A 25,048-nucleotide genomic window follows, 5' to 3' on the forward strand; every position below is an offset into this window, starting at 1 on the left:
TGACCACTTTGTTTTGTATGTTATTAGGGGTGTGCTCAAGGACATCTCGCCACACTAACACCGCAATGTACACGTAAATATGAATGCATACGTCGCATGAGCATTAAGTTTAGTTTCAACTAAAAGCTCTTACGCGGATGCGGTCAAACCAACACAGTTCAGGTTCCATGTTTCGAGCATGAAAAGAATGCACAGAAATTGGTTGAAGATTTTTGTTAGGCAGCTTACTTGCTTGTGGCCTCTATATTTAGGCCTGTGAATTTGACTAATTGATAACTTTGATAGCTTATGTGGTGATGAAAATCAATTGTTTGCTGAAGGAGTTCGACGCTACACAGTCAGCCACGGCCCTTCGGTCCATTTGCAAATATTTTCCTATCTATCCAGTCAATGTCACCTTTGCTGGGAAGGTGGGTATGAATTTCCTCAATTCCACTCGGTGGAAAACCCCTGGTCGATTCAGATGCAATGATCTTCCGGAAATCTCGTGCACCATGTCCGAGCCCGTCAGCTGATGAGAGGACTAAGAATATATCTGGTAGTTTCTCGGCACTATAAAGGAGGCGTACTCTGCAAAAACTCTCGCCAAAGGTTTTCGGAGGGTTATGAATGTGGGCACTCCTTCGCCGGATATGAATTCGGTACGCTCCGATACTAGCACATTGTGGTACTAGCTCTACTACTCGACACATTTTTTTTGATCCCTCGAAATTTTGGGGTCTTTGGAGTATTCTATGCCCTGGGAGCAGCTATGGCCACTCAGTGTGTTTAAATTCAGAGATTACTGCGGCTTAACTGACGGAATAGCTTAGAAGCAGTGCACTAGTTTTGGCGTAGAGTTTCGAAATACACAAGTAGGTAGTGCACGTGTATATCCTGTATCCCAGCACAATTTGCGGACTACTTGGAACGAGCAGGGTAAGAGATGAGGGTATTGGCTTTCAAGTACTAGGAGAAGCAGAAATTAGTCCGAAAACCAGCAAAATGATTCAGAAAAAGAAGGTCGAAGACGGATTTTCACTTACTTTTCAATTACCTGCTCAGTACAAAGTAGCTTGGCAAGAATGATTCTCAGCTTTATTCCTAAGATGACATTGTTATCACAACTAGTACTGGTTCCCGGATAGACGAAGTCCTTCACTGTCTCCAATTTATATCCGTCAACAGTGAAGGGACTGCCAAGGCCTTTCACGTCAATTTGGCAGATCACCCATGATGGAACAGCTCGGCGGGTGGTTGCAGTTATTCGCCGCCATGCTGTTAGCGGATATATTACCATTCTCTTTTCGACATGGTTGGGTGGCGAAATATATACTCCGTCATCAGGGATTGAGGTATCAGGCTCGTTTTCTTCTTCCTTTAGCTATAAGGAGACTCCCTGAAGGCTTTGGATACTTTTATCGGGCTGGATAAGCTATAACTAAACTGCGCCGAAAAGCCCTTGAATTGGTTGCGTTACACAACTTCTAGGTCCCTCCCATAACTTAACTTATGTCTTGATACTTTATCATTTAGATACTTTAAGTACTCCTACATCTTACTAAGTTTTGCATTCTTTAAGGCGCATTTTATTTTCTTTTATACATTTTTGGAAACAAAATATACATAAATAATAAGGAATGGTATAGCTGAACTAGCTAGCATAAAATATTGCACTCTGTGTGATTTAGAAAGAAAGAAATGAAATACATATTTTTTGCACAGTGCTTAGAATGACAGTGGATATTAGCCTGTCTACCTTAGCACTAAAAAAAAGGTAAAGGTGTATGTTTTGGTGTAGACGATATGAAGTTATCAAAGCTCAGAGCTTATAGGTGATGTGTATCTCAGAAGTGGAATATGACATAAATACCAAATGACTTCACTATTTTCTTTTACTTCATGATGATTTGCGTGTTTACTCAACGCATTTATTATGCCTACATGTAAATGGATTTTTTATAGCAACAACAAATCACATACCATTTACCCAAATATATACACCAACGTCCCAGCAAAAAAATTTGACCCTTATATAAGGTTTATTTCATATTGCTAAAAGGCTTATGGCATCAGGCCTTCATCCGGGGCTATGTGAATGATATTCCTCGCGTTCCAATGAAACGTGATCCAGATACGGACAACAATGAAAATGCAACAACAAATTGATCTACATCGATCACATTGTTGTTGCTTTTGCGTGTTAAAGCTCTATTCGTATCTGGATCACGCTTCATTGGAACGCTACAAATGTTATGTATAAGGGTTATAGCTTACATAAAATAAGGCTTACATAAGCAATTATTATAAGCCATTAAGAAGAATATATTAATAATAACCTTTTTATAAGTCTTATAGATCAAATCAAATAAGACTTAAATTATACTTTATTTCAAGGTACTGCTTGCTGTGTTAGGACCTTTTATATAATGTTTATAACTCACTAAAAATCAGCCTAAGATAAGGCGTTATAATAAGGTATATAAACGCTTATGAACCAGTTAGCATAAGAAATAGTATGCTATAAGAAATAAAAATAAAATTCAGTGTCCTAAAAATATTACGAAAATGTATCGTGCATCCTTTATCATGTGTCCTTTAAGTTCAGGCAATATTTATTTTATATATTTTGTTTAAATTAGGGCTACGGCTTATTTGTAGCGTAAATAAGCCTAAAATAAGGCGTTAATATGAGGCGTATGATGTACTCCTTCTACCTTATTCTGAGGTTTATCTATCAGTAGTGATACCAAAGTTCCTTATTGCATAGAACCGCTTATGCCAGTTTTTGCTGGATATGTCATACACCCACACACACATACTTACCTCATACATGCCATAATCATGTAATACAGTGGAACGATTTGCATGCGCCATTGCTGCTGTCGTATTGTCCGCATCCTCATCGACAGGCGCTAAAAATATGGCCTCCGTATACAAATCGCATGCTTTGAGTGGATGATGTTCTTTGCGATACGAATTATTACCCGCTTCGCGTACACGTTTTGACTCTTCCTCCGATCTAAATGATTCCGTTTGGACGTACAACTGTTGAAACCACTCGAGTACTTGGACTCTGTAAAAAATAGAAAAAACAAAACTCAAATTAAACAACAGAATTAACAGCAATAAGTACGCCTATATACATATGTATGTACAACAATAACAACATGATAATAATAGAGCACCGATAGCGTGCTGAACAATTCCTTGAGTATATAAGAAAAAAGTGAAAAAAATAAAACAAAAATACAAAATAAGAAAAGCACTGCCTGCAGCGCATTTCAAGCTGGGAATTTACATAATTATTAGTTTAGGAATAACAACAAATTTAACAATAGAAGGAAGTAAGTGGGGAGAAGCAGCACAGGGTGAGGCATGTAGTCATCTTTGTACTATGCGACAATACGTCTGCTTTTTGAAATGAATTTTGCCCCTTTTGTTGTTGTTGTTGTTGACTACATATTCTTACTTAGTGCGAGCTAACACGACGTTTATAGAAAAGGGAGCCGCGCAGCTTGGAAAACTTAATGTGAAACCGAAAACCATAACTGCGTTGCGATTGTGATTGATAGGAGGTTAAATAGCGGTAATTTCTGGGACAGTTCACCTGGACACACTTTTCAGGTTCATTATGTTGACAAATTCTCTAACCGTGATACTGACTTTCAATTGCTTAGTGAATCGGGTGGCTGGAACCGATAAATATACTAACAAGGCAGGCATAACCATAGATTGATGAACAGTCAATCTCAGCAACTGCAAAAGTTGGAAGGGTCTACTCTCTTCAGTTCTGGAATGTAACATCAAAACCAAAAATAATTAAATAAGGGCTACCGCAGGGTTGTGTCCTATCCCAAATTTGGTTTAATTTACATATCACTCGTTGCATCCTATCAACCAATTAGATTCCCCTCGCGTAGGTGAGTTTGACAATTGGGTTGCGAAAGCTCTGAAGCTATAAAGCTGTGTATTGCGCTTAACAACCCCTTGAATACTTCTCCGATATGGTCGTTGTGCTTAAAAGAAACACGTTGCAGGAAACAACCGGCCTAACAATACACCGCACCCAGATATGCCACGGGATGTCTTCTTATATCGTCGGAGCATCATCAACACAGTGAGGCTGAACAGTTATGCTCTCATAAACCTCGGCATCCTAACAGAATTGAGACAAACCGCGGTTCCCTTTTTATTTTCGACTAGTAGTCGGCCGAGATATTCGAGTGGCGTTTTGGTTCTCATACTGGTTTAAATTCAGGTTATGGTTCCGGTTTTTAATTGTATACCATTCCAGTCACCTTGAGTTTCTGCTTCTGCTTCGGGTTAGGTTTCGGAATGAATTGCGCTTACGTTTTCGATTTCCATTCTATGTAGTTCCGGCTTCGGATCGAATTTCGCTTCCGGATTCGGTTTCTAGTCCTGTTGTCGTTTGAGTTCGACTTCCGGCTTGGCTTTCGGTTTGGACATTGGCTTCAGTTGCGATTTCGAATCCGTTTCCGGTTGCTATTCAGATTTTCGTTTAACATTCGGCTTCAATATTTGTTGCCGATTTAGGGTTCTGTTTTGGTTCCTATACAGTTTCGAGTTCGTATCCGACTTATACCGTTTTCAATCAGCTTTCTCGGTTTCGAATTAAGTTTCGGCTTCGGTTACAGTTTTTCTTCTTCTGGTTGCGGTTTGGGTTCCGATTTCGGCTTCGGGTTCGGTTTTAAATTCGGATCAATTTCGTTCCAAGTTCAGTTTAGGTTTGGATTCTGATTCCGGTTGCGGTTCCTATTTGAATTTCGGTTTATATTCCGGTTCCGGCTTCGGTTCGAATTTCAGTTCGAGCTCCGGAATCGGTTTCTTCCGATTTAGGTTTAAATACTGGTTTCGGGTTCTATTCCTGTTTCAGATTCGCCTCGGGTCCCAGTTTCGTTTCTGAGTTAGGTTTCAAACTCAGTTTCAGGTCCCGAAATGATTCAAAGCAACAAAGCCAGATTAAACTCAATTTAATCCAAATATAATTCTGTATCCTTTGTCAAACATCGCTATATACCAAAAGTCCTTGCTTGCTTCTATTTCATTTGCAAATATTTCTTGAGCATTTTGTTCTGAGCTGCATACAACCCTTTATGCAGGTATCGTCCTGCTGATAGGATCGTCGCTGCCTCTCCTGTAGTTTATCTAAATTGAGACTAGTTGCGGTTCGCTTATCCATTTTCGAGTTGCCCCATGCAAAAATCCTGAACAAGTCAGCCAAAATGCAAAGATGGTATCGACTGCTAAGTGAAATATCGGATGCCTTTCCAAAAACGCCCCATCTCCGCAAACTTTTGAAAAATGTCCTTTCTCAGTATTTTTTTTTTAAGCATCCTATCTCAGATTTTGGCGAATTATTACATTAGGTAAGTAGACCGCGATCTATGCTGACACAAGTTTCAGATAGAAAGGGTTTTGGATACTTTGGAGCTCTTTGGCACTTCGAAGTGTTTAGAGTTTTATCTCTATAACGCCTTAAGAAAGCAATTTCAGCTGTGGAACAGTCTGCGAACAAGTGAAGCTTTGCAAATTATATCTCATTCAACATTACGGTCTTGATGGGAATATAGTATTTTTTTGCATTTTGCATTACATCATACCACGTAGCACTCATGTGGAAAAAGTCGTCACAACAACCATATGCCAAAAATAGCGTTGGCTGCTTTTTTCCCAAAAAAAAAAACCGAAGATCGTTATTTCATCGATTATTATAATTGTTATATCCTTTTCACAGAGAAGGCAAATTCATGACGAAAGCAACTACAATTAATAAAATCACATAAAAATATGCACAATGTGGGGAAAACAAGCAAAAATAATCATTAAAAATGACAACATTACATGTTAAAAGCTTGTACACCAACAATTGGTACTTGATAATGTACTACATACAGCAGCTAACAAAATAATAGCAGTAGGGAGTTTTATCGAATTTTGTCAATTAAATTCTTTTTAAACGGTTTTATTTAGCTTGACTTGACAGGCAGGCCGCATGCACGGCCGTCGTGAACGAACTTTGTAATTGAAATTTAAGTAACTTCCCGATAAGCTACAAGCTTGAAACTTGGAATATAGTTCAGAACCCGATGACAATGCAATAATAAGAAAAAAATTGCTGCTAGGTGGCGCAAGGATCGAGATGTTCACAAAAATCGTATTTGTGGTCCGATTTGGCTCATATTTGGAACACATAATACATACAAGAATGGAAAGCGACCTATGAAAAAAATCGCCGCTAGGTGGCACAAGGATCGAGATATTCCCAAAAATCGTATTTGTGGTCCGATTTGGCTCATATTTGGAACACATAATACATACAAGGATAGAAAGCGACCTATAAAAAAAATCCCCGCTAGGAGGCGCAAGGATCGAGATATTCAAAAATCGTATTTGTGGTCTGATTTGGCTCATATTTGGAACACATAATACATACAAGAATAAAAAGCGACCTATAAAAAAATCACTGGATCACAAATTCCAATTTTTTTTCTGCACCAGAGACGCCATTATGAAATTCCTATGTGAAATCACCCCCTGATTTCGAAAATCAAGGTTATTTTTTTTATGGTAACCTTTTTGAGATATTTAAGAATAACGGGTTTTTCCAAAAAAAACAAAAAAAAAAAAAAAAAAATGGGTCCACTTAATCATATATATCTGAAGAACGAATTGAGCAATTCCAAAACGGTAACTAACTGATATACGAATACTAACACATATGTACCAGTAGGGTACTTAAGTATTAAATGGGAATATTTACATGAGAGCTTATAACTTTTGTATTAGTCCATCGATTTTGTGGAATGAAAGCTTATTTTTTTTGTAATAAAACAGAGCTTAGAGAGAAAAAACAACAAATCTGCAAAAAAATAAAGAGTTTTCAAGATCCTTCCTCGCAAAGTACAAATTTTCGTTATCTTTGAATCTGCAGGGCCTAGCAAAAAGTGTTGTATGCACAGTTTTATAGTTTTATTACCTTTTAAAAGCTTCAAACCGTTTTGGAATTGCCCAGTTCGTTCTTGAGATATATATGATTAAGTGGACCCAATTTTTTTTTTTTTGGAAAAAACCGTTATTCGTAAATATCTCAAAAACGTTACAATAGAATTAAAAATAACCTTGATTTTCGAAATCAGTGGGTGATTTTACATAGGAATTTCATAATGGCGTCTCTGGTGCATTTTGGCTGTAAACCAGTGTAATCAGTTATCAGCTGAGTGAAAGAATTTGTGCTTTTGAAACGATACGTTGAGACAACTGTCAACGACCAATCGATAAAAACGTTGAGCGAATAGAGCGGACAATTTTTATGCTCACTAATTTGTCGTAAAGTTGCAACTGTGCGTTCCAAGAAGTTATCACTAATCAACTTCGCCAGCAGTTGTGCTTTTGGAATGCGCCCCATGCTTTGTTCAACTCGTTCAAATGAATTTGCATATATGTGCATACACATGTTCACGTGTTCTTGCAACAACAAAACGCTAAATACATATATAGATACATATGAATATACAGATTTTCGAGAAAACATATCGTATGTGTTTGCCAAAAGGGGCTTCACTTCGGATATCAGCATCTTCGGTTGTCAGATCTTTCGCGTTCAACGCTAACGCGGTGTCAGGATGAAAAAGACTCTCAACCAAATTACTGATACGAATCGCTACGTTTAAATAACCCTGACTGAGTACACGATTTTTTATATCATGATCCGAATATATTGGGGCATATTAATAATGGAAATAAAATGTGACTGATTGAAATTTAAATAATATTCTAGCATGGATCAAAACGCTAACGGAAACTATTCTCCACGGGGTAACCAGCATTTGCGACACAATCCCTCTGCTTCGGCAGCTGGCACATCGGATGTGGAGGTACCAAATTCACGCTTTAATATTAGGATGAATGAAACTGAAACGACCGACCAAGATCCTACCCTCGTCAGTGGAATGAAGGCATACTTGTAAAAGTCGCAAAAAAGGGAGATACCTCTGATTGTAACAACTACAGAGGTATCACCTTACTCCCGATTCCTAGCAAAGTGTTCTACACGATCTTACCGTCCCGAATTCAGGAGGCGGTGCACGGAACTCTAAGAGAAAATCAGTTTGGCTTTAGACAAAACCGATCCTGTGTTGATCTAATAAATACCGTTCGAATCATTGTTGAACAGTGCTTTGAATACAGAACATAAGCTTATTTACTTTTTATCGACTTTAAAAAGGCTTTTGATAGTCTCGACAGAAAATATATTTGGGAAATACTATGAAAACGAGGGATGCCCAATAAAATAATTAACATTATAAAGGCAATGTATGCCGAATTTAAGTGCCAGGTAAGTCACGATGGGTGCCTCTCAGAACCCTTCGAAATTAAAAGCGGGGTGCCACAGGGATGCATACTCTCGCCGCTCTTGTTTATCTTGGCATTAGACGAGATTATGAGGAACGCAGAAAATGGTGGACACGGTGTACAGTGGACGCCTTTCACTCAGGTAGGGGGTTTAGAATATGCAGACGATGTCTGTCTGCTAAGTCACAGAAGTACTGACCTTCAACACAACTTAGAAGCTGTCAACACACATGCAAATGAGGCCGGACTAAGCATCAATACAGCGAAAACCAAAGTCATAAGATGCGGCTATAGTATTTCATCAAGGTCATTGATGCTTACGGTTGAAATGAAATCGAAGGTGTAGAGTCCGTTGTTTATCTTGGTAGTATTGTCTCAAATAAGAGCGGTGCAGATGAGGACGTTCAGTCTCGCATAAACAAAGCAAGAATGGCTTTTGGGCAACTGGCAAACGTGTGGAGGTCCAGTCAAATATCTTTAAAATCGAAGCTTCGACTGTTTAATTCGAATGTTAAATCAGTACTGTTTTATCCTTGCGAGACGTGGAAAAGCTCAACTTTAATTCAGAAACGTCTACAAGTTTTTATTAATAAATGTCTGCACCGAATCCTGAAAATTCGATGGCCGAAAAGAATTTTAAATGACGACTTATGGTCTAGAACAAATCAACCTAAGGCTGCCACAGAAATAACCAAGCGTAAATGGTCGTGGATTGGTCACACTCTCAGAAGACCTCCAGTAAATATAGCCAGACAAGCATTGCGATGGAATTCACAAGGAAGCCGACGACCTGGTGCACCTGCGCAGAACTGTGGATTAAGAACTCGAAGACGCAGGATACACGTGGAATGGCATCACAAAACTGCACCTAACAGAATAAGATTTAAGTCGGTGGTCGAGGCCCTATGCTCCAATAGGAGTTGAGGAAGATTATGATGATATGATGATGAAGTTAATTGAAGCATTTTCGACAGAAAGCACATAAAAAATTGTGTCAAACAGTGCTAACTAGCTTAAAATCGTATTTTATTGTGACTTTGCCTATGTCGCGTTCAGTTTACTACTACTCATTGCAGATCTCTGCTCTGTGGGTTAAATCTGTAAAACAAAATCAATCGAATTCTCGCAAAGTAATATTGCATTGTCATCGGAGTTATACATGTGTGCAAAATTTCAGCTCAATCAGACACCAGGAAGTGTATCAAATTTAACTTGCAAGATTTGATTACAAACAACAGCCAAGTGAAAGTAAATAAAAGCTTATAAAAAGAATCTAATTGACCAAATTTGATGAAATTTATTTTTCTGTTTGTTGCTGTATGTCGCACATAATAAACAGTTAAAGCGCAAATGTATACAAATTAATGGAAATTGAACTTGCCATCAAACTTTTGATGCTAATGGAAAAAAAAGAAAATTTGAAGACGAGTTTATAAGAAAAATATAGGAAAAATAAAAAATAATAAGTCATAGTGCCAACAAGGTAATATTTACGTAGAACTTGCTCTTGCTGCCTGTGGCGATGGCGTAATAAGAGGTGCTTGAGTTTTACCTCACATCTACAGGACATACCACCTGTGTTTGTATGAGTGTGTCAGCATGAAGTTGTATATGGGTAATGACAGCCCTATAAAACCTTTTCGTGTATTAACTACAACGATAAAAGAAAAAAAAAACAAAAAAACATTGAAAAAATCATGTTCTTCAATTAATTGTGTTGGCGAGCCCACTGTAAACTGCAAGAGAGCGGGCGGCCAGAGTGCATTTGTTGAGGAAGGTAATTCAAAAGGTTGAAGGCGGTAATGAAAATGTGCACAAAGTCATGTTAAAAATTAAGGAAGAACAAAAATAAAACAAGTAAGGAAGGCTAAGTTCGGGTGTAACCGAACATTACATACTCAGTTGAGAGCTATGGAGACAAAATAAGGAAAATCACCATGTAGGAAAATGAACCTAGGGTAACCCTGGAATGTGGTTGTATGACATGTGTATCAAATGGAAGGTATTAAAGAGTATTTTAAGAGAGAGTAGGCCATAGTTCTATGGATGGACGCCATTTAGGGATATCGCCATAAAGGTGGACCAGGGCTGACTCTAGAATGTGTTTGTACGATATGGGTATCAAATGAAAGGTGATAATGAGTATTTTAAAAGGGAATGGGCTTTAGTTCTATAGGTGAACGCCTTTTCGAGAAATCCCCATAAAGGTGGACCAGGGGTGACTCTAGAATATGTTTGTACGATATGGGTATCAAATGAAAGCTGTTAATGAGTATTTTGAAAAGGAGTGATCCTTAGTTCCCTAGGTGGACGCCGTTTCGAGATATCGCCATAAAGGTGGACCAGGGGTGTCTCTAGTTGTACGATATGGGAATCAAATGAAAGGTGTTACTGAGCGTTTTAAGAGGGAGTAGGCATTAGGTCTATAGGTGGACGCCTTTTCGAAATGTCGCCATTAGGGTGGGCCAGGGGTGACTCTAGAATGTGTTTGTACGATATGGGTATCAAACGAAAGGTGTTACTGAGCATTTTAAGAGGGAGTGGGCATTAGGTCCATAGGTGGACGCATTTTCGAGATATCGCCATTAGTGTGGGCCAGGGGGACTCTGCAATGTGTTTGTACGATATGGGTATCAAATGAAAGGTGGTAATGAGTATTTTAAAAGGGAGCAATCCTTAGTTCTATAGGTGGACGCCTTTTCGAGATATCGCCATAAAGGTGGACCAAGGGTGACTCTAGAATGTTTGTACGATATGGGTATCAAACGAAAGGTGTTACTGAGCATTTTAAGAGGGAGTGGGCACTAGGTCTATAGGTGGACGCCTTTTCGAGATATCGCCATTAGGGTGGGCCAGGGGTGACTCTAGAATGTTTGTACGATATGGGTATCAAACGAAAGGTGTTACTGAGCATTTTAAGAGAAAGTGGGCATTAGGTCTATAGGTGGGCGCCTTTTCGAGATATCGCCATTAGGGTGGGCCAGGGTGACTCTAGAATGTGTTTGTACGATATGGGTATCAAATGAAAGGTGGTAATGAGTATTTTAAAAGGGAGTAATCCTCAGTTCTATAGGTGGACGCCTTTTCGAGATATCGCCATAAAGGTTGACCAAGGGTGACTCTAGAATGTTTGTACGATATGGGTATCAAACGAAAGGTGTTACTGAGCATTTTAAGAGGGAGTGGGCATTAGGTCTATAGGTGGACGCCTTTTCGAGATATCGCCATTAGGGTGGGCCAGGGGTGACTCTAGAATGTTTGTACGATATGGGTATCAAAGGAAAGGTGTTACTGAGCATTTTAAGAGGGAGTGGACATTAGGTCTATAGGTGGACGCCTTTTCGAGATATCGCCATTAGGGTGGACCAGGGGTGACTCTAGAATGTTTTTACGATATGGGTATCAAACGAAAGGTGTTACTGAGCATTTTAAGAGGGAGTGGGCATTAGGTCTCTAGGTGCACGCCTTTTCGAGATATCGCCATTAGGGTGGGCCAGGGTTGACTCTAGAATGTGTTTGTACGATATGGATATCAAATTAAAGGTATTAATGAGGGTTTTAAAAGCGAGTGGCCCTTAGATGTATATGTGAAGGCGTTCTCGCGATATCGACCAAATGTGGATCAGGTGATCCAGAAAATCATCTGTCGGGTACTGCTAATTTATTTATATATTCAATAACACTAACAGTATTCCTGCCAAGCTTCCAAGGGCTGTTGATTTCGCCTTGTAGAACTTTTTCATTTTCTTCTACTTAATATGGTAGGTGTCACACCCATTTTACAAAGTTTTTTCCAAAGTTATATTTTGCGTCAATAAACCAATCCAGTTACCATGTTTCATCCCTTTTTTCGTATTTGGTATAGAATTATGGCATTTTTTTAATTTTTCGTAATTTTCGATATCGATAAAGTGGGCGTGGTTATAGTCCGATATCGTTCATTTTAAATAGCGATCTGAGATGAGTGCTCAGGAACCTACATACCAAATTTCATCAAGATACCTCAAAATTTACTCAAGTTATCGTGTTAACGGACGGACGGACGGACATGGCTCAATCAAATTTTTTCTGTATCCTGATTATTTTGATATATGGAAGTCTATATCTATCTCGATTCCTTTATATATGTACAACCAACCGTTATCCAATCAAACTTAATATACTCAACTGAGTATAAAAAAGGGCTAAATATAAAAACTAAAAAAAAAAACAGCAAATTAAAATTAAAAAGTAAAAAAAAACAATAATAATTATAGAAGGCATGTTACAAATTTGTTGAAAATTGTTGAGAAAACTGGGCGATGTAGTATGAGCGGTAAAACGAAAATCAATTTTAATTAATACGAAGAGAATAATAAAAAAATCATGACATGTTATGCATGCCAATTTCGTACACTTCGGGTGCATGACAGGAGGTCAAAACAAAATGCACACACACACACTTTCTCAAGTGAACATACATACCTACATACGTACGGGTATATGCATTTCATGTAATATGAGCCTGTAGGGCTCATATAAATGTTAATATGACAAATAAGAATTGCATGACACTGACAGCCAGAAAATTTACAGTGAGCCGAATTGTCAATTTTTTGGAATTGTATGTGAAAATATTGCCAACTCTTCGCTGCAGCCACGAAATAAACTGGTGGCAACCATGAGTAAACATTTTAAGTAGCAACTGCTAAGAAAAGCTTATTCGCTGTCTAGTGCGGGATGGACATGAAAATAAACACAGTTCAGTGTTGAATGTGTTGTGGCAGAGATATTTTGTCGCTAAGTACTAACCTTCCCACGGTGGAATTGGAGGTGGAGTATACTCAAGGGACCTTGACCTCCAGCTCTCCTTCAACCTAACGGACCACTGCAGTGTATTCCAGGCAGAAGTTTCAGCCATCACGGAAGCCGCAGTTTGAATAGGGACACACATAGTCGGCAAAGAAATCTGTATTGTCAGCGACAGCCAGGCTGCCATAAAATCTCTTGGCTCCTACTCGTTCAATTCTGAACTAGCACTAAACTGTTGCCGCTCTCTTCAAGAGATGGCCCAACAGAATCCTGTACACCTCACATGGGTCCTTGGACATAGGGATTTCGAGGAAAACTGCATTGCAGATGAAATCTCTAGGCTGGGTACAAGCAGGCAGATTCTTCCCGACCAAGAACGCTTAGGTATGCCCATGCAAGCTAATGCTAAAAGAACACATCCACCGTCAAGCCGAAGAAAGATGGCTACAAAGACCGGGGTGTCGAATATCGAAGGAAACACAAAATGGCCAAAATGGGACCCTAAAAGATCCCGTCACGTGTACAACCTAAGTGGGGATACAATTTCCACAATTGTGGGCGTACTAACTGGTCATTGCCTTCTAGGTAGGCACGCAGAAAGGTTAGGAGCGCCTTACCGTCGCTGCTGTAGGAGTTGTAAAGAGGATGAGGAGGTGGAAACTGTGGTTCACCTCATCTGAAAATGCCCGGCACTAAGCGGCGCACGGCAGCGCTTTCTGGGTGCTCCATTTCTAGATAATCTGAGCCAGGTTGTATAGCATGACGTCAAGTACCTGGTTCAAAATGGTTTCAAGAGGAAAGGTAATGGTGTATTTTCGTGGTATCACAACGGTCCTAATATCACTGGCCTAAGTGTGCCCTTGGGCAGCCACCTCAACCTAACCTAACCTAACTAACCTTCACACCTTTAAAAGCGAAACTTTTTAATATATCATTCATCTGCTACCATGCATCGACGGAGCAGAAAGGCGAAGTAAAATACGCATACTATGAACGTTTAGAACACACATACGGGCGCTATACCCGCCATGATACTAAAAGTCGTGCTTGGCGAATTTAACGCAAGGCTGCGCAAAGGAGGTAGTTTTGGCCCCACGGTCGGATATTTCAGCCTACACAATAAACCACTCCTAAAGAACTGAGATTGATCGACCGGTGCTCGAAACATGGTCATATCTAGCAAGAGGTGCATACATAAAAGTATTCATCAAGCTACATGAATGTACCCAATCGAAAAACACGAAATCTGATCGCGTAGTGTGTGGATGCAACCGCTAGTTGAAGAGTGAAGCGACACGACTTTACAGGAAGAAAAAAAGCAGATGTTGAAAGGCGTGAGTGCGCCGAGCTTGAGCTGAAAGCAACTAGGAACAAATCCGCAAATTTTACCAAAAAATTCGGCGACAGACTGAAGGTCTTAGCTCCGGGGCTAATTCCTGTACGAACGAAATCGGCGACCTGGTAACCGATGTTTAGAAAGTACTTAGATTATGGAGGGAACACTTCTCTGCTCTCCCGAATACAGACAGTGATGTACCGCCTATGGATAATAAACCCGAGCCCGTTATCGATGATGGAACTATTGTCCCCCACCTGATTTTAATTAATTTATAATAGTTCAAAAAACAGCAGGGCCGCGAGCGCTGATGGATTACCTGCGGAACTATTCAAATAAGGCGACGAAGGGTTGGTAAAGCGCATGCATCAGCTACTTTGCAAATAATGGTCGGAAGAGTGTATGCCTGACGACGGGAATTCAAGTATTCTTTGCTGCACAGTCTACTAGAAGCGAAATCCTGCAAACTGCGCCAACTATCAGGGATTCAGCCTTTTTAGTATCGCATATAAGGTCTTGTCAAGATATAAGATTGAAGCCCATTGTAAAGCGGTTGATTAGACCATAACATTGCGGCTTCAAATCTTGTAAATCCACTATTTTCCGTATTTTCACTATGCGACAAATCTTGGAAAAATTCACCTCTTCGTCAATTTTAAAGCCACCTGCGACAGCGCTGCTACAACAATAACCACAGCACGAAAAGGAGCTGCTTATATGCCGCTATGCCTGAATTTGGTTTCCTTGCAAAACTTATACGGCGGTGCAAGTGCTAAATGCGGACTGTCAGACTCTTAAACGATGTGCGATCATCTTCAGCCAACAATTTATCTTATCTCTGCTCCTACAGAAGCTATGGAAACCACAAAGAGAGCCAAGGCTACTGAACCCACAGATGCAGCAAACCAGCGCCATTCTAACGCTTAAGCTTGAGGGAGTTAGCTATCAAATTGACACTGCCACAGTCATGCGGGGGTTCATTGACTGAAACTTGGAAAACGATAGTAATTTTATCCCAAAGCGTTTATTCCGCTCTTAGAGAGATTACTAGATCCCTTACTGTTCCGTAACTAACCCGCAAACTACAGCTAACCAATAACCATCACGGGTTTCGTAAAATATTTAGCACCACACGGCGTTAAACTCCATAAAATGCAATAATGGTACGGTATTCTGACATTCGACCACTCTCCTTTAATACCTCTAAGGAACCTAGCTTTCTTGAGGACTAGAGAGTGTACAGCGAATTAGCTGAGTAGTCGAATATCATCTTCTGTAATTCGGATTTAAAGCAAATAAACAGGGCTGTTCAAAATTGTTTATATTGATGTGCAAATCACAATACATATACAAAATTATATGTGCACTGAAACTTTTTTAAATTGAAAAAAAAAATATATATATTTTAGATGTTTAAAGAATTTTGATGGTCCCCTTAATGAACAAATTTTGAATTAAAATTTTTCCCAGTGCTACAATATTTTTAAAAATCTTTTTTTGTGTCAATTTGTTAGTACAAATTTGAATATCATACCGAAGTGCCTTGGCTTTATATGGACGTGCTTTTTCTTTGCACTTCCATATGAAAGTCAGGTACTTTCATACGAATCGAATTTATATGTGGGGGCATATGGGGGTGCTATGAAATTTTTTTTTATATTCAAAGTGTGAATTTGTACCTGTGCCTATCTTCAGGGCAAAACAAAAACAAAAGTGCTATAACCCTATAGCTCTGCAAATAAACATTAAAAATGGAAGGGGCACAATAAAAATACTTTAAAAAACAAAAATCGAAATTGGAACCGGAACGAAACCGATCTACATTTAAAGAACGAAACTAAACCCGAAACCCAAAAAAGTCTAAAATCTATACCAGAACAGGAATCGGAATTTGATATATGTCAAAATACATCTACATCTACATTTAAGCGACCAAGCGGGAAAGGAGTAGACCCAAGCGCGGGACTGTAACGTGTACGAAGATCATGTGTAGGTCTTACAACCTTAGACTAACAAAGTTAATCCTATCATTCGAAAGAGAGGACTGTAGACTTATGACGGTTATTCTGACTGCACACTGGCGTCACATGCCTTTAAATTAGGCTTGGTTAGTGATAGCATTGTTTTTGTCGAAATTTTGAAATGGCTTTCCGATGATCAGCCTATTTCTGTTTCAATTATTTTTCAAATCCGCCCTCTTTTCGAAGCTTAAATAGAAAATTAATTGATTATTTCCCATAAATTTTAAGGGCTCTAAGTCTTATGAAGATAAAGAGCAAATCTTGAATCAAAGGGCGCCACTTATCAATATTCAACTCCTATAGGCACCAATCTATTTACGCAGAACTTTTGCAGAAATGCCACACTTCTTTAACGCTTACTGGCTTGCATGTCAATTAACTTAAATTTTGCCTACAAAACATACACGATAGTGACAAGTAAATGCTATAACGTATATGGGATTCATGTCATTTTACGTTGTAAATAGTTACTCGCATGTACATATATGCAAAAGTTAAAAAGTATATATGTGTGTATTTTTGTAATATTGTTTAGTTTGAGCTACTGTGCCACATCGGATACACGTGACCTTATTTTGGTCTGCAATCAGAGGGCGCGCAAGTGTTACTATGTGGCAGCACCACAAACAAGCGGACTGAAAATGGGCGCCCAACGTTGGAGTGAAAGTGCAAAAACAATAGCAAATATTTATTGAAATGGAAAATCAGTAAAGAAAGTGCAAGTATGGTATGGGTCCATGTGCTTACAAACGGCCAAATTAAAATTGTGTGTAATAAAAAATGTAATTTTCTTCTTTGTTCGGTTTAATTTAAAAACCATATAAATTTGTATGACACTCTTCGATAAAACCATTATTTTTTATCACTGGCTTGAAAAATTTTCGAAGAGATTATATAATGGTGAAAGTGGAGGGAGCTTCAGTGTGTCCTATGATCGGCTTATGTGATGGCTTATGTTTACATCCTTCAAGATAATTGGCTAAAAGCTGTCCTCAGTATTTGAGGAAGAGAAACGCTTCCTACAAGGCAATGTTGGGTTGAAGCGATATGCCGAGTAAGAATGAAGAAAACAGAGATCAGGACTTTGATCGCAAAACACCACGGGTTGCAGAGAGTTTCAAGCCAAGGGCAAATTTCTATAAAAAAAAATATTGTTGGTCAACTTTCAGAGAGTGCCTAAGTTACGAAGGGAACATTTTTTCTCACTGCCATAAAGCTGAGCAGATAATGCAGCTGGTACCGCAATGACGGTTTACCGCTGAACTTAACAGTTTAAGTAAAACAAGGCATCAACTGTTTTGCAAATTATGATTGGTCGAGTGCCTGCCTTCGGATTCTTTATGAGTACTGCCCAATTCACAATTAAGACGATAACACAAATCAATTAACATGAACAGACAGCGCAATTTGGCATGCCGCCAAGAAGCTGATTAGACCATAGATGTGCGTATTCAGACGTGGTCTGTCGAGTATCTACCAAACTTTCACTGTACACAAACTCTTGACGATTACATGAAAATGGAATTAGTATGCACCATCTTTTTGTCCATTGCTGAGCAGAGTTGAAAAGCACTATGATATACGGACATTCGACGCATAAACCCAACTACACCGATAATACTTGGATAGTGGACGCCATAAGAACAACAAAGTGGTGGAATTAGAAAAATATAGGAAAGGAATGAAAAGAAATTAAAAAGAAAGGGATGGAAAGAAATTGAAAGGAAAGAAAAGGAATAAAAATCAAGGAAAAGAAAGGAAAGGAACCAGAAGAAATCAAAAGCGAAACCGGAACCGAAACCGGACGTGCCGTCTGTTTGTTATCGAGGTGTAACAGTTTTGTTATCGAAGTGTAAACAGTTTGTTATCGGCGAGATATGGGCGTATTTTCCATTTTTTACCGACGACCGGTGTGCTATCGATTTTTTATCGAGAATTGCCTATTATTTATCGAAAATTATATCAGAATTCTTTCGTAATGTTATTTGTTATCGCAGTGGTACCAATTTGTTATCGATTTCTTATTTACAGCTTTTCGATGTGTTATAGATTAGTTATCGAAAAGTCATCGGCTTGTTATCGTTTTGTAATCGAAAATTTACCGGGTTGTTATCAAAAAGTTATCGATTTGTTTAATAATTTACTAATTTGGGAAACATTTAAACAACGTGACATCAGGACGGACAAGGCGACAGCTGTTTCGATTATACCTTGTAAATCTCTTCAAAGCCTTTTCTCCCGGGAGTGGGAGTCGAACCCGCACTCCAACGATAGTTGAAATGGTTACAAACGCATTCAGCTACGTCATGCCTTAGTTGTTGTAAAGTTTTTCCCAATTGTTATCGATTTGTTTTAAAAAGGTTAAAAAGCTATAGCTTGGCAATAACAAACCGGTAGCGCGACGAAAATGATTCGCTATCGATAATTAAAAATTAACTTGTCGGCATCGGGGTTGATAAGCGCAATATAAAGCTTTATAGCTTCAAAGCTTCCGCAACCCAATTGTCAACCTCACCTATGCTAGGGGAATCCTGTTACAAATATGAATGTATCATACATATTTACGAGGCTCTGACGACGTCAAGCTCATCATGTAACTCGGGGGTGGGGAAGGCGGTATGGCCTAGAAGGTTTAATGTGGTGATATAAATCGTTCCCGAGATGGTCGGGCCAGTACCTTAATGGTGCTTTGTTACCGGAACGTACTGGATCTATATCCGGAAAAGGACCATCAATATCGATAAAACTCACCAAAGCCTTTGGGGAGTGTCTTTATCGTTAATACAACAACAACAACACCATAAGACGACGAAGCTATTCTCAAAATTCCAGAAATATTTGTTTCTGGTGAAGTCACCTCTATTATGGTTTAACTTCAGCCTCTGGGCGAGCTCTAGATAATTAAAAAAAATTGTTTTCGAGACGTTAACACATCGTTTACACATCACGAGTACTTGGTGCTCACGCCTTTTTTAGAAGTTAAGACTCAGTTCAGAATAGAAACTATTTTGATAGCTTCGTAACACTTTCTGAACTCTCTCTGAATTATGATCACTAAAATGCTCTAATCAAGCTACGGAAACCAAAATGATATTGCCGAGCGTTCGATAACGAATTTAAGCATCGAGCCAACGAGTGTCGTGTCGAAATATGGAAAGCCATCGCAGCACAGTTTGGGGGGAGTTGTGGATATGTTTACGTTGACGTCACCGCGGAACTCTACGCTCCAACTACGTTTATGGCCATGAGAACAGCTTAGTCTTCGCTTACGGTTATGGTTACGGTTAAGGCTATGGTTACGATTATGGTACCGGTTAAGGTCACGATTATGTTTATGCGTCGTTAACGGCATTGGTTATGGTAACGGTCGGGATTATGGTTTCGGTTACGGTTATGGTTACTGCAACAGCTATGATTACTGTTATGTGTACGGTTATGGCTACGGTTACGATTATGGGGGCTGTTGCACTCCCAGTCACAAATATATGGCTATCCACTAAAATAACTTCTTATCACATTAACCTCCACGATTAGTTGGCACTACAGTTTTTATCCTCTCTCTCTCTCTCTCTCTTTAGAAGGCATCGAAACAAAAATAAGTTTTTCCACCGATTTATATGCTAGAAATTAATTTCAGCATCGGAGATTAGGGTAAGGGGCAAAAAGAAACCCTATTGGTGGAACCAAGAAATCTCCGAGCAGAGGAAAAACAGCAGAAAACTGTTTAACGAGGCTAAGCGCACTGGAATCTGGTCCCATTATAAGGACGCCTTAAAATCTTTCAAGAAGTCAATCCAGAAGGCCAAAAGGGACTCCTGGAAGAACTTCACCAATGACATCGAAGAAGTCTCAGAGGCCAATCGCCTACGAAAGGTCCTCTCCAAAAACCCCATACCTCCCAGCTGCATTCGCACAGCGAACGGAGAATGGGCCACTTCTAGTACGGAAATTCTAGATACCCTGGTCAACACTCACTTTCCAGGCTGCACCTCTCAACCATACCTCTTAAACTCGCAATCTAACCCAGGGCCGTTTCGACCCCTGGACCACATAGTTAGCGAAAAAGGAGTTATATGGGCAATCAAGTCCTTTAAAACCTTCAAATCTTCGGGAATGGATGGAATATTTCCCGCTGAGTTGCAAGCTGCAAGCGATCTTATAAGCCCGCTGCTAGCTAAAATCTACAAGGCCTGCCTCAATCTGGTCTATATCCCCACGGAATGGACCAAGGCAAAAGTAGTCTTCATACCCAAAGGAGGCAGGATATCGGGAAACTGTCCAAAGGATTTCAGACCAATAAGTCTGACCTTCCTCCTAAAATTTCTAGAACGATTGCTGGACGCCTATATTAGACGATCGGCAAATAAGGCACTAATCTCCAACAACCAACACGCCTACTCTAAGGGCAAATCCGTAGAGACAGCTCTACATGCTATCACTACTAAGATAGAGAAGGGTCTTGCCTTTAAAGAATTTACGCTGGGTATCTTTCTCGACATAGAAGGAGCCTTCAACAACGTTCTCCCAGCAGCGGTCACAAAATCTCTACGTTCACTAGGGGTGGAAGAGCCTCTTGTGAAATTCGTCGAGCTCCTTCTAAACAAGAGAAGCATTATCTCTGAGCTGGGCAACTCATCGTTAATAAGGCATACCAACAGAGGAACCCCCCAGGGGGACGTTCTTTCTCCACTACTATGGAACCTGACGGTGAACGCTCTGTTATCTATACTACAGCCCATCGGATGCCAAGCCATTGCATATGCCGACGACATAGCCTTGACAGTTACCGGCAAACACCTTTCGGTACTTGGCGAACTCTTGCAAAATGCTCTTAATCTAACAAACACTTGGTCTAGGGAATGCGAACTCAGCATCAGCAGTGAAAAAACTGAGATGGTGCTTTTTACCCGCAAACGCATTATACCGGAATTTACCCTCCCGTCCCTAAATGGGAGGGAAATCAAACTCTCTACCGAGGTTAAATATCTCGGAGTTATTCTAGACAGGAAGCTTGACTGGAAGCGAAATGTGGAGGAACGATCCAGGAAAGCCACAATGGCTCTCTACGCTTGTAAGTCGGCAATTGGAAAAAGGTGGGGTCTCCAGCCACGCATAGTCCATTAGATCTACACGGCAGTGGTGAGACCCATACTCTTGTACGCCGTCACCGTATGGTGGACGGCACTCGATATCGAATCTAACAAGAGCAAAGTAACGAGAGTGCCGAGGACGGCGGCAATGCTTACCAGCGGTGCCCTCCCCTCCACTCCCACCAAAGCTCTTGAAACCATATTATTCCTTCTCCCAACTGATCTATATGGTAGATACCGTGCCTCCTGCAACGCGGCAAGGCTCAACGCTATCGAACCATGGAGGGACTGCAGGTTTGGTCACACCCGGATCCTGAAGCAAGTCCCCGAAACCTTCTTGAAATTGGACCATACAACATCGTCCCCTTGCTGGGACAACAAATTTTCCACAAGAATCCCAGAGAGGAACGAATGGGCAAACGGCGAGGAGCCGGGATCTCACGAAATCTCCGTTTTTACAGATGGCTCTAAACTAAACAACAGAGTCGGCAGCGGAATATACTCGGAGAAGCTCAATCTAAGTGAGAGCTTTCGCTTACCCGACCACTGCAGTGCTTTTCAGGCTGAACTCATAGCTATCTGGGAAGCAGCCCTCTATCTTACTAACCTGCAGGTGACCAATTCTATTTCAATTTTCTCTGACAGCCAAGCTGCCATAAAATCCCTGCAATGCAGTAACACCTCGTCACTAGTGGCATTGAAGTGCAGAGAAACCCTCAACAAACTAGCTGAAAATTGCAATCTAAGCATAATATGGGTTCCTGGCCACTGTGACATCTCGGGAAACTGCGCTGCGGATGAGCTAGCTAGGGAAGGCACCAACCTGCAAACAATAACCTCCGCTGGTTGGACCAGCCCTCCTCTAAACACTTGCAAAAACTGCCTGCGATCTCTTTTCACGCATCAGGCAAACGCCAGATGGGCCAAGGAACCTACATGTAATATATCCAAGCAAATCTGGCGTAAGCTGGATGGAAAGAGATCGCAAACGGTGATATTGTTAAACCGTATATCTATAAGCCCACTAGTAGGCCTTCTTACAGGTCACGGTGCCTATATGGGCCTGCAGACAAATGACTTCTGCCGCAGCTGTAGGGACGAGGAGGAGATAGAAAGCGTAGAGCACTATCTGTGCCACTGTTCCGCACTGTCAAAAACCCGGTACCAATGCCTCCACAGACACTCCTTTGGGGGCCTTGCGGAGCTTGAATCTATACACCCAAACGACATCTTGCGTTTCATTAGGCAAACGCGCTGGTTTAGCCTCACTGGGGTCTAAACTTTCTTCTTATTCGAAAAGTAGGGTAACAGGAAATAGGGACCCCCGCGTGGTAGCATAACGGGCCACAACGGCCTACGCGAGTCTCCGCTCGGACAGCGGAGGCAGCCACTTTAACCTAACCTAACCTAATTTCAGCCATACCCTACCCGGTATGTGTGCGCACTCTGTACTCACTGTGCTTCGCATCTGTATGTGTGTGTAACAATGTAGAAACTTGCGCTGCCTAAGCACCTTATTTTTCTTATAACATGCATTAAAAAAATAAGTTGATACGTGTTTTGACACTCGAAAGAGTCGAATTTTTTCGGCGGAATATTCGATTTTGCAGCAATTTCGTTTTTCTTTGCACTATATTTCTTAGAGATTTTTCTAAGGCATTTGTGCATATGCAAACACACATCCACATACATATATGAACTTTTCGCACAAACACACATACGCAATGCAATAAATTCAAACAATACTCACTTGAAATCCTTTTGTAGGTCAGCATTGCTGCTAGTGCTGGAGCCATCCTCACTGCCGCCAATGCCAATATGCGCTGACGCGCCACCCCTACCATCACCAGTAGCGCCATTCTCATCAACAGCGCTCGCAAGCTCATCATCCGCCATTTCACCGCTACTGCCAAGCGCGCCAAGACCGCCATTGCAGGCGTCGCCTGGTGCAGAATTATTGGTTGTAGCATTATTAGACTCATCAGCGGTTGCAGCACCATCACTATCTGTAGGTTGCGTTTGTAACTTACAGCGACTTGCCGCTTGTGACGTACGCTTGACGTTATGTTGTTGAAAGCGTCGCTGTTTTTGACGTTGTTTTTGACTTTGCACATAGCTCAGCTGATTTTGCACAGTAGGACTATAACTGGGTGGCGGATAGAGATTTTGTTGACTTTGACTATGACCATGACTAGCGTAATTGTTATTGTTGTTGTGATAACCCGCATGTGGATGTAGCTGATTATAATTTTGTGATTGCGCGCCACCGCCACTAGTGCTAAGATGACATTGACTCTGAGTTTGACTAGGCGGTGGTGGATAATGATTTTGTGGTAAAGATTTTGGCTTATATTGTGGTGGCGAAGATGATTGCGCCATAGAGCTCGTTGAATGTGTGTAGTGTTGTTGTTGCTGTAGCGCATGTGTCTGATGTTGTTGATGATGCTGTGGCGCTTGCAACCGCAAAGGTATTTGAGATGCCGTCTGTGCTGGAGACTGCGTCTGAGATTGCGATAGTGATTGAGAATTAGTTTGCGCATGCGCGTGCGACTGCGTTTGCGGCTGAGACTGCGTTTGCGCTTGTGACTGCGCGTGTAACTGTGTTTGAGAATGCGCGTATGACTGCGATAACGATTGAGATTGCGCTTGTCCTTGCGCTTGTGTTGGCGAACCGATGCCTGCTGCCGCCAGTCCAGTTTGTGACGTTTGATGATTATGCTCCACACTACTGCCGGTCGACAGCAATAATGCATTTGGCGGTTGTGGCGCATCCAAAGCCAATAGCTGGCGCAGCAAGTGTAGCTCATCTTTGTAGGTTAGTTCGTCAAGTTTGATGCGCTCCAATTGGAATCGTATTAAATCGCTGAGGGCCAGCAGCGAAGAGGCCATAATTTATGTTTATGATTTTTTAACATCAACGCGCGCCAACTGCAACTTCACCACACCACGATACGCCTTAATCAAACACAAGCGCGGAATGACACGAAATTGCTAATTATGCTAATAATTACAATGCTAACAATAACAAAAGCGAGCGCTCTGAACCTTAAATTATCAACTGCACTATAAGACGCGTTTGCAACAACAACGAACGTGCATTAAATGGCAATAACGAACGCGCGTCGACGAAACGTAATATGATGTATGAAAGAGGGCGCATGCGGTTTTTTGGTGATTTTTAGTGACTGCTGACGTGAAGCGCGTAAGGACGGTGGTTGGGTTGTGCGTGTGGTTGTTCGTTTTTTGTTTTTGTTTCTCTATTCCGTTTGCTGCTTACTTTTTCTCCTTGTTCCCTTATATGTATATTATTTAGTGCACGCGCAGCGCTGTAGACGTAGCGGCGGGTGCGCTCGTAGTAAATATCGAAAGCTTACGTTTTCAAAAGTGAATATAGAAGTTATATGTATACAACATTAATGATTTGTGCTGTTTTGCTGCACAACAACAACAAGAAG

General features: G+C 40.6%; 1 protein-coding gene across 1 annotated transcript in view; it reads right to left on the reverse strand.

Annotated features, from left to right (window-relative positions):
• Window positions 1-24,718, reverse strand: part of dao (down and out) — a 42,038-nt gene extending 17,320 nt beyond the window's left edge. Inside the window, exons 1-2 of the mRNA XM_067764968.1 lie at window positions 23,344-24,718; window positions 2,806-3,055 (exon numbers count right to left, since the gene is read on the reverse strand). Of these exons, the coding sequence (XP_067621069.1) occupies window positions 2,806-3,055; window positions 23,344-24,482 (1,389 nt within the window). The 5' untranslated portion in view covers window positions 24,483-24,718. The remainder of the gene's footprint in view (window positions 1-2,805; window positions 3,056-23,343) is intronic.
• Between the last annotated feature and the right edge of the window lie 330 nt (window positions 24,719-25,048).

Source organism: Eurosta solidaginis, chromosome 2 (assembly GCF_040869045.1).
Source record: "Eurosta solidaginis isolate ZX-2024a chromosome 2, ASM4086904v1, whole genome shotgun sequence".
In the NCBI taxonomy this organism is placed as follows: Eukaryota; Metazoa; Arthropoda; class Insecta; order Diptera; family Tephritidae; genus Eurosta; species Eurosta solidaginis.